Below are 10280 nucleotides of genomic sequence, written 5' to 3'. Positions count from 1 at the left end.
TATGTTTATTACTATGTTGAAACTGACACATTATATAAAATATCAAAAGGTTGATGCAATTGAGAGCTATTGGCTATAGTTCATTAATATTGTCAGAAGAACACAATTAGCCTATTTTCCAGTCTCTCTCTCTCTCTCTCTCTCTCTCTCTCTCTCTCTCTCTCTCTCTCTCTCTCAGTAGTTGACCTAATTTCTCTACCGCAAAATAACATATTTGGACGAAAATGAGTTTCACTTTTTGGGCCAAAATTAGAGCCTGAATACAGGGAATGAGAGTGAAAGGCTGAATCAGATTATTTCACTGGAAAAGTGTTACTGAACTCTCCTCCACAGCCACACTGAAAACTAGTTCTAACATTAATTGAAAATAAAATCTCACGTCTATCTTGTTTTTTAGCATCCAAGTAAATATACTTTTACAGGTGTAAGACACTTTGTTCAGCTTTTGGTACACTATGTTTATTTGTAGTCAACGCTGTAAGAACGATCAAATAAAGCACACATTTACCAAAATGATTTAGCAAGAGCCTGTTCCACTTTATGGTATAGGCTATATGTCCAAACATAAATGAATTTGTAAGTAAATATCTATGAATGTGTAATAACATAGTCTGCACGACATAAAACACAACAAGAAACATAGAAACAAAGCCTTTAAAACGTATAAACAAACGCTACTGTAGCGTACTCCATAAAACACCAGGTGATGCTTGATTGGAATGTGTATTACCTCGTCTCCTTGGCCGAACTGTGAACCGAGGTCTACGAAATGCTCCACGCGAATGAAACCATCCGAATCCTCGTCGCACACGTCGAACACCTCTTTGAGTTTTCTGAGGAACAGCAAGAGCTGCTCCGGGTCGGGAAGGACACTTTCCATCGGAAGTTTGTTGTTCTGAGGTTGAAAACCCGACTTGAACACCGAAGCAGAGGGCGCCATCCCCGAGGTGAGAACCGCCGCTGCGCTGAGCGCGCTCGAGAGCAGTGCGTGCGTGACACAATCAGTAGAGCGCGAGGACCACTGGATGCTGCGAGGTGGAAGAGGTACACTAGCGCAAGCGGGAAAACCTATCAACAGCAGCCAGGATTAAATCGATATAATGAATAGAACGGACGAATCACTGACTTGAATGGGAACAGTCGTCCTAGTCATTATATTTCCATGCATTTAATCCTATCCCTATATGCGAAATCTAGACATATAATGTTTGATAAACTGGGCCCTGATGACAGGTTGGCTACTGTTAAAAAGTCACCACCAGAGGGCGAAGTTGTTCAAGACACATTTTTGGTCCTGAATGAGCAGCCTGCCGCACGTTACAGTTTTTGAGATTTTGATGTCCACATAACATGCTTTTTATTGTAAATGTCTGCATATGATTCTGTGAGAATGTCAGTGTTGACCTGTGATATCTCTGTGTACAGCACACTATAAAGCAGATGCTATTCAATACGTTTAATAATAGGTCTAAACCACCTAAACCTCAATGTCTATGGTCCCAAATGGGTCTCTCCATACATTCTGCCCCATACTGACTGGTCTAGTCAGCATCCATCCGTACCCTGTCTGTTTGTGTTGATGTTCAGTGATAAAAAATAACAGAGTGGCTTTTTAGCATCCTTTTCACCCCGTCTCAACCTTATAGGTGTAGTCTTAAAGGAATAGTTTAGTATTTTGTACATTAGTCCGCTGTTTGTGATAGCTCACCCAAATTACAAAATGTCATACAAGTCTATGGACAAGGTATGACAGCAATCCATGCTTGGTTTTTGTTTACCTAGTCACTGTCTCCAAATCCTAACTTTTTTGCATGTGTGGCACAAAGGTACTGATATTAGCATTTTTTGTGCTTACTGACCAAATAATCCTAAAGTATCTCAAATTGATTGTGTAGCTCAGGGAAGTTATTATAGATGATTTGGAAATGAAGCGTGAAAAATGCTTATATCGGTACCATTGACTTGCATTGGATTTGTGCCAATAGTGGAAACAGTGACCACGTAAACAAAACCAAAGCAGTGATTACTGTCTTACCTTGCCCATAGATTGTTAACAGGGTAAGGAAACCAATATGTCATTTTGTAATTTGGGTGAACTATCCCTTTAACACATTCTCAAAAATGTCAGCAACCAAGTTGGTGTGTTTTGCAAACTATCCCTTTAAGTGTATCAACCTCTTGCTATGGGCTAATAAAATGACTGCCAAGTGAAAGAATTTGAAACGATACAAGCCAAGTTAAAATAAAACATCACATGTAACTGAAACTCTATAGCAGGCAGGTCAGCTTTGTATCATGTACAAACCAACATACACTAGTGCCATTTAATAGCTTGGCTACATATTCTCAGTTATGACAAACATACATTTGAAGTAGACATTGTACAATTGTATTTTACAGTTTTATAGTAAAACATTTCATATGACAGTTTTGGAGTAACAAATCATCATTAAAGATGTATAAGCAATAGTTTTTCGGATTTCACAAACAGAATACAATACATGAATGAATCCCAAACATGTACATAACATTGAAGATTATTCGCCAATGTTATTCATTGTTGATTATTCTCTATTATTATAGCAACAGTGGCTTTGTCATTCATGCTAATAAAACGTAACTGAATACGGTAAGAGATTAGAGGTCATTTGATGTGAATTGGTATTGGTCCAGTCATTTCTGAACACGTCTCATTTACAGAGAGAGCTCCTTTTAGTACTGCCGTCAGTGGAGACAAGCTATCTATCATTACCATTCCCCGCATAGAGAACTACTTTGTGCACTATATAGGGAATAGTGTGCCATTTGAAACACACATTTCTTTCATTACCACCTCTCACATAAATCTCTGTTTTTAGACGGCTCATCATCCCAACTACACTGAACGTCACTCTCTATTGCAGGGAGTTAGTGTCAAGTTCTTTGGAAAAGAATACAAATAAATAATGTTAATATCGCGAGTACCCTGCGTTGAGCTAAATGCTCAATTTTATCAGTCTCTTCGTCAAGACGTTTCAGCCCAACCAGGCTTGATGTCACTTATCTTCTAAAGTCACTGTTCTCAGTGCATTGTGGGATGCCCCGGTATCACTGCAGCCCTCATAGAGCTGGGTTGTAGTCTTAGTGCACACCCTAGCAAAATGTTTCGCAAAGGATAACCAAAACAAGTTTTTCTTATTGAACAACTTCAGCTTGTCCCTCCCTGTGTCAGACTCCTTTCTTCCATTTGGTGCCTATTGAATATGACCCTGGTTAGTGTAGGCAAAGCATCATATCACTTCATACAGCAAATAACCCTGTACAATTCCTTCAAGTTCATGTGTTTCTATTCTACAACACAGTGCTGTGTTGTCGTCTGTTTCTCTCTGTCGTTGCTGTGGAGGCCTTAGCAACTCGTGGCTGGGTCCTGTTCATTATGTCATACCATAACTAAACAAAAATGGCAGGTGGGACTGTAGGCCTCAGTTCAGACCCATGTCTGAGGAACATTCAGGAGTGGATGGATCACCTGTCAATCAAAACCACTCCATTCAAACACACAGTACTTTACTATTTGGGGGTTTGCTATTATAGTGCCAGGTTTTCACTGAGAGCCCATTGTGAAGCTCAGTTCTGTTATTTGAGGCCTGCAGAGAAAAACCCCCTCAAGGCTCATGGTATTTATTTAAAAAATGTCACCCTTCCCTTGTCAATGTTCTCAGTCAAGTTTGAGGATTCTGTTCAAACACGATCAAGCTAGTCAATGAACTTATGTGTGTCTCCATACATCCAGTGCTGTGGTGGCAAGGCCACTTCGTTGAGATGGCCGCATTCCTTACTACACTTGCACGACAAGATGAACATGGCGTCTCTCTGGAAACGCTCGCCATCCGGGCACACAAAAGTCACAGGAACGGTGCGCGTGCGACGCGGCGAGCAGCAGCGGCCATCCGTACACGCGCCGCAGTAATTGGGCCGGTAGAGGCGGACACTCTGACACTCGCCATATGACAGACGCATGGGTTCTGGGGCTTTTGGGGTCGGGGAGCACTTCTTGCCCTTCTGTAAAGGGAAGAGAAGGAGGAGGGGGATGAGAGGATGAGAGAGAAAGAGGGAGATAATCAGAGAGGGCAGAGGAAAGTAAAAGTTTCATGCTGTACTGTTGGGGCACCTGTATTGTTTCAATAAAATGACAAACTTTTGCAGGCATCTTTAAAATATCTTTGAATAAATGTCCGGAAGGCCTATGCAACCAAATCATCATGAACTTATCACTTATCCCTAACAAAGTGTCAGTACTGAAAACAAAACAAAAAGTTAATTCAATTATGGTAAAGTTATGCAATTAACTGAACACACACAGTGACAAAACAACGTTTTAAATCAAACTCACTGAAAGTCATTAATCTTGCACTCAGACAGACAGAGGCCTTATTAGTCTCAGTGGTAAATCAGCTATAATCTCCCAGCCCACAGTCGTTCGTCCCAAATGGCACTCTGTTCCCTACATAGTACACTACTTTTGACCAGAGCCTTATGGGCACTGTCAGGAGCCCTATGGTCCCTGGTCAAAAGTAGTGCACTAAATAGGGAATAGGGTGGCATTTGGGACGCAGGCACTGAGCCAGAGAAACAGAGGAGGATTAATATAGACACACCATCTCCCTGGCTGAGTGCACAGGGCCCAGGCGCCTAGCTATGGACAGTTGCTTGGCAGGAATGTCGTGGGTGGGGTGGAGGGGACTATATTTAAAAGGGCGCCACCGCCAGTGTGAGTAAATCAACGCTAGTCTGTTCCCACCGGGCGGTACTCCGCAGAGGAAACGGTCTAGGGGGTTGGGGTTTGTTATCAGTGATACCAGATCAGTAGATGTTAAGGGAGATATTGTTATTGCCTAGGATGATGATGATGATGAAAATATGTGCAGTCACACTCTCTTCTCTTGTACTGCATGCTTGTGCTCATACTGATGGGCAGAGACACACACACACAGACACAGACACACATACACCCACTACACAGTTGCCTATTGCGTTGTCTAAATCTAGAATTGACCTTGGGTGGGATGGCTACGTCACCGCAGGGCCGGATGGTGCAGAGGCGCGTCTCTCTATCCAGCTTACACTGGGCGTTGTCGTTGGTGATGCGTGAGGACACTCCCATCCCACAGCTTCGTGAGCACTGGGACCAGTCCGTTGTCAGGACAACACACTTCTTCAACGAATGCTTCCATACTGGGAAGGGTGGGAGGAAGAGGAGTGTGGGAGACAAAGGGGAGTAAGGAAGTGAGTTGTAGGGAGAATATACCACAGAGGGAAGAAATCAGGATATATGACTGGCTGATGTACAGACAAACATGAGTAACTATCGACCAATAGTCATCAACTATTATACAAAAAATGCTAATATTGCTAGTGATGATTGCTCAGTGCACATGATAAGCTACAGTCAAGTATCTATCATGATCAATAACAATGCATTTGGTCAATGTCAAGAGTGCAACAGCTCCTCACCAGGCAGGTGCTTGTAGCCCTGTTCATTCTCCCAGCCCTTGCCTCTCTCCACCAGCTCATTGCCCAGTGTGTTATCCGGCTGGTACTGGTCTGGCTGAGGTTTGGGTTGTGTTGGTTGGCGATGTTGCTTGGTGAGGGGAAGGCGCCAGGTACCCTTGTGGCAGTCCACGGTGAAGCAGCACTGCCCTGGCACCCTGCCCAGCCGGGGGTAGGGGCAGGAGGGGGTGGCGGGGGGCAGACGGTTGGCACAGAGCAGGGAACAGCCCACGACGCCGTCGATGCAGGTACACTGGTGTTTACAGCCGGCACGGAAATTCTCGCCGTTCTGGTAGATCCTCCCGTTGTACTCACACGTACGACCCTCCTTTCTCGCTGTTAAGAGAGGGAAATGAGGAGAATGCATTGAATTCCATTGAATTCAGCTCAGCACAGTACAGTACAGTTAGGTACAGTTCAGTACAACCCAATTCATCTTCATAATTCCTTTAGGGGCAATTTAGATGGATACTAAGACCACTTTGAGGTAGTAACATATATATATATATACACATAAAACCATCAGCAGGACCAATGAACTGTTTACGAACTGCAGTATGCAATGTGCTATCATGTATCGAGGGGGTATTTTGGGAACCATACTTCCATGTCTCTGGAGAGTCTAAATATGAGGATGTGTTTTAAAGTCAAAGTACAAGAACCTCCACTGACAATCCCAGGTATGACCGGGAGGAATCTGTCATATACTCCGGTTACACCAGCTGAAACCCCCTTCACGCAATCCTCCCCTTAACAACCAGCCGTCGGCCACCGCACTCACCCCGGGGAGGCATGAGGGGCAATAACCGACACTGACATGGCACTCAGACTGTAACCCAGAGAGAACATTCAGATCTAGAGGGAGGTCAGAGGTCAGAGAAAGGGCAGAGGAAGGAAGTCTTGTGAGTAAGAATCCAGAAGAGTCTCTGTCTCCATATCACGGACACGGTGGAGCCTCCATTCTTAGTGTATGAAGGATTGGAATCTTGGTTTGATGTAGATAGAACTAGTTCCATTTTGGTCTGTGAGATTGAGCTCCATAAGGAATCTACTTAACATCCAAATGTCCTCCCCTACTGGGATACAACGTGTTAAGTCCTGGGGCTGTGGTGACTTTCAACACATGGTTTAGTCCTACAGTAATGTTTCTCATACATGCACCCTAAGATGCTATCACATAAAAACTCAGCATCAACTAACTACTACACATCACACTGGACAAGATATACACATACACTATTTATACCTCATCATAGTTCCAACACTGAACACCTACAACCTACATTACACACTTTGAATCCTAACACTTCTACAATACACACTTCCAAACGCCCCCACTTCCTCCCCCTATCACAACCTTACCCCTGCAGATGCCCTGGGCCAGGGTCACGTCGTTGCCGTAGTTGCACTCCAGTCCCTTGTGGTGGTCGCAGGGCATCGTGGGGCTGCAGTCCTGGTTCAGCTGGGAGGCACACACCTTGCAGCACCCGCAGCCGTCGGCCACCGCACTCACCCCGGGGAGGCACGAGAGCGGCATGGCTGGACACTCACACACCGCCGGGCAGCTGGCACCCACCTGGAGGAGGGGGGAGGAGAGAGGAAGGGGGGGGTAGAGGAGAGGTTTAGGTTCATAGGCATAAACAGAGAGAAGCATAGGAAAGTAAAAAGTCATTTTTGTAATGTAATTTCTCGTTGTGGTCTGCCTTCATGGGTAAAACACTACTAGTGATACAGATGTTCTACGAGTCTATTTTGTTCTTTTTATATTCATTGTGAGATGTCAACTGATTATTTAACATGATTATTGTGTCCCATTTGGAGTGGTTTTGAACACTGTTTACAATGAATTTATACACTTTAACTTCAATGTGAAGTACCAATTTCATTTGCTCATATTATTTCTACCCCTTCATCCCTGTGGATGTTTTGTTTGTCTAGGCAGCTGTTTAAGTGTTGTACCCAATCCCTTGCCAGCTCATGATTCGAGTCGCAGTACATCACTCTTCCTTGCCAACTTCTTCTAGAAAAAAAATCTACAGTATGTAAAAGTCCCACCCTCAGACAGTGAGTTAAAGTTATTTGACAAGCACAAACATGCCTATAAAAAAAAGACACAATTCAAGGTAGGACTGGTAGGCTACAAAAATAGTTGGTTACATTTTACATTACAGTGCCCTTATAACTGTAATTATTCCTGTAATCACAGTGTAACAAGTATTGTAATTACTCATTAGTACACTGGGTTAGGGTTAAGGATTACTACTGATAAGTACATTGTAACTAATTGTAACAATGAGTAATTACAAAACAGTTACACTGTAATTACACGAGCAGTTACACAGTAGCACTGTCTTGTAAAAGTGTTACCAAATAGTCTGTAGGCTACAGTAGTTTGAAAATATATATCTTCAGGCAACAGAAAAAAAACGTTAGACAAAGTTTTCACTTGTGTCTCTCTAAAATACAATTACTTGTGTATGATAGTCAAATCACCTCCAACTGGTTATTGCAGACAGCCTAAGCGCTCCACTCATCCGTTGCTATTTTGTTGCATGATTTGCATATGATCAAAATCATACCAATTTGACAGCTGCCAAGGTGATACGACTTACCTGACTGCTGACTGCCATTGTCAAGAAAACAAAGATGACACGTTTTGCCATAATTATTGACAATTCCAATGAAACATTAGACAGTTGTCAACAACAACAAAAACAAGCTATGACCTTGTTATTAGTCCGCTTGAAGACAGTTCTGAACTTTTAAAACCTCTTTCAAGAATAGACTACAATCGCACAGTTGCGTTCGATGAATAGAAGTCGTTGAAGTGTAGAGAACAGTTCTTTTTATCCCTTCCTCGAGATCGTCACAGCACTCAAAAAAAAAAAAAAAAATCATTCAACATAGAGAGTATTCTGATCTACTTTATACCAACTTCGGAGCTCCGCAGAAACTCTGCCCATGCGTCGCCATATGTCCAGCCAATTGTCATTCAGGCAGCGGGCCAGACATTCCAAATGGGTGGAGTTAAGGAGAGGGCTACAAATTCATTAGGGGGCGTGCTTAGGGATGAATACCGTCATTCATAAAAAAAATCCGTAGAAGTAGTCCGTGTTTATTTTATTGGCTGGACGAAAATGTAACCGGTGCTTTTAAGTCACATTTAGGTTTACTGACATTCCACCTTTGTAGCCACCGCTCTGCTAACACCAAGATAAATACACCCGGATTGCTGGTGAGCGCTGCAGACACTCCCAGTACAGTACAGTAATACTTAGCAACAGCACCTCAGGAAAGGTGAAGCATTCCGGTGGTTTTGATACTTGTGTAACAGTACAAAAAAAATGAAGTAGTCAAGGTGTAATGCAAAACATTAAAGTTATATTAATAGTATAGGTATTACACGATTTCAGGGAAGTGAGACCTTGTCTACCTACTTGTGGCTTAATAAAACCTTGTCCATTTTATGGACTGCACAGATGTGTTTCTTTACTTCCTATGAACTGTCTACGTTCACTAAAGAATGGGTACTGTCTGGGTCTTGATTGTTTAAAACGACCCCCATGTCTGCCTAGCTTTCAGTCTTGAATTGGGGTGGTCTGTGCTGACACAGCCATGAGGATAGACCTTGGTGTGTATTGTGAAGTTCATGGTTAACCCTGTTTATTACTAAAAGCCCATTTGAGCCCATTGTGCGTCTTCTCCCAGACTCCCACTCAATACTACATTCCCATTTTTCCCATCAAGGTCTCTTTCTTTGTGGTTAGCTACTCCCTTGTGCTCTTTCCATTCCTGACACACCTCAAACACACAATCCTTATTTGATGAAAGAATGCATGAAATATGATAGGGAGAATGTGCAGGTGAGAACAATATGAACGGTTAACAGTCATATTGGTCTCCTATAGACTGCCTATAGCAGCATTGCTATTGATAGCAACAGTTACTACTCAGTAGAGAGTTGTAGTCCATAGAGCTCATATGTAAATAGAGTTGCCTCTTTGAACTGGCAGGTGTTTCATTGTTTCTCTTTGAGGGGCAGTGGTTCCTTATTTGAGTTGTGATCCACCGAAAGCCTTTTGAATAAACCTGGTTCCTCTAGACTTTTCGTCCTAAGTTCCTTTCTTCTAGGGAGTTTTTCCTAGCCACTGTGCTTTTGGTCTTTGGGGTTTTAGGCTGGGTAACTGTAAAGCACTTTGTGATAACTGCATATGTTTGAATTTGATTGATTGCATTATCAGCGATCCAGAAGGGACTAGCCACAACTTACCAGCTAGTCCTGACACACCATTCAGGAAACACTGCTGTAAAGCGTAGAAGCTGTCTCCATCCCAAATGGAATGCTATTCCCTATATAGTGCACTACTTTTGATCAGAGCCCTGTAGGCCCAGATAAAAAGTAGTGCACTGTAAAGGGAATAGGGTACCATTTGGGATGCATCCGGTCTGTCTGTCACCAATGATAATGATGTGACCATTGGAGACGGAAGTCATGGCCCATCTATTTTAATCCAGGGGTACAGGACCTATTTAACCAGCGACCACAGGTTTTCGCCACATCACTGAGCTGGACGAGACAGACTGGGACATAGATTTTTTTTTAAACTTGCTTTTTCAAAGACTAAGGCACCAGCCCATTTGAGAACAAGTCAAGTTGGAGGTTATTCCTGGTCTGACAATTGTTGCGGTGACTGTCAGAAGCCATATGATAAATAGGCCACCGGAGCACAATACTATGGCTGTCCCAAATG

At 43.0% G+C, this 10280-nt stretch overlaps 1 protein-coding gene across 1 annotated transcript; it reads right to left on the bottom strand.

Moving 5' to 3' along the window:
* Positions 1 to 2261: 2261 nt before the first annotated feature.
* On the bottom strand, positions 2262 to 8502 carry LOC106587348 (CCN family member 1). Its single transcript, XM_014175676.3, has 5 exons — positions 8142 to 8502; positions 6892 to 7105; positions 5494 to 5865; positions 5036 to 5214; positions 2262 to 4041 (listed from the first exon to the last, which is right to left on the bottom strand). The coding sequence occupies exons 1-5, from the start codon at positions 8190 to 8192 to the stop codon at positions 3736 to 3738; spliced, it is 1122 nt and encodes a 373-aa protein (XP_014031151.1). The 5' UTR covers positions 8193 to 8502; the 3' UTR covers positions 2262 to 3735.
* Between the last annotated feature and the right edge of the window lie 1778 nt (positions 8503 to 10280).

This window comes from Salmo salar, chromosome 02, assembly GCF_965601325.2.
Source record: "Salmo salar chromosome 02, fSalSal1, whole genome shotgun sequence".
NCBI classification, from domain to species: domain Eukaryota; kingdom Metazoa; phylum Chordata; class Actinopteri; order Salmoniformes; family Salmonidae; genus Salmo; species Salmo salar.
The sequence above is the reverse complement of the archived record's forward strand: the minus strand, read 5'-3'. Positions and strand labels throughout refer to the sequence as shown.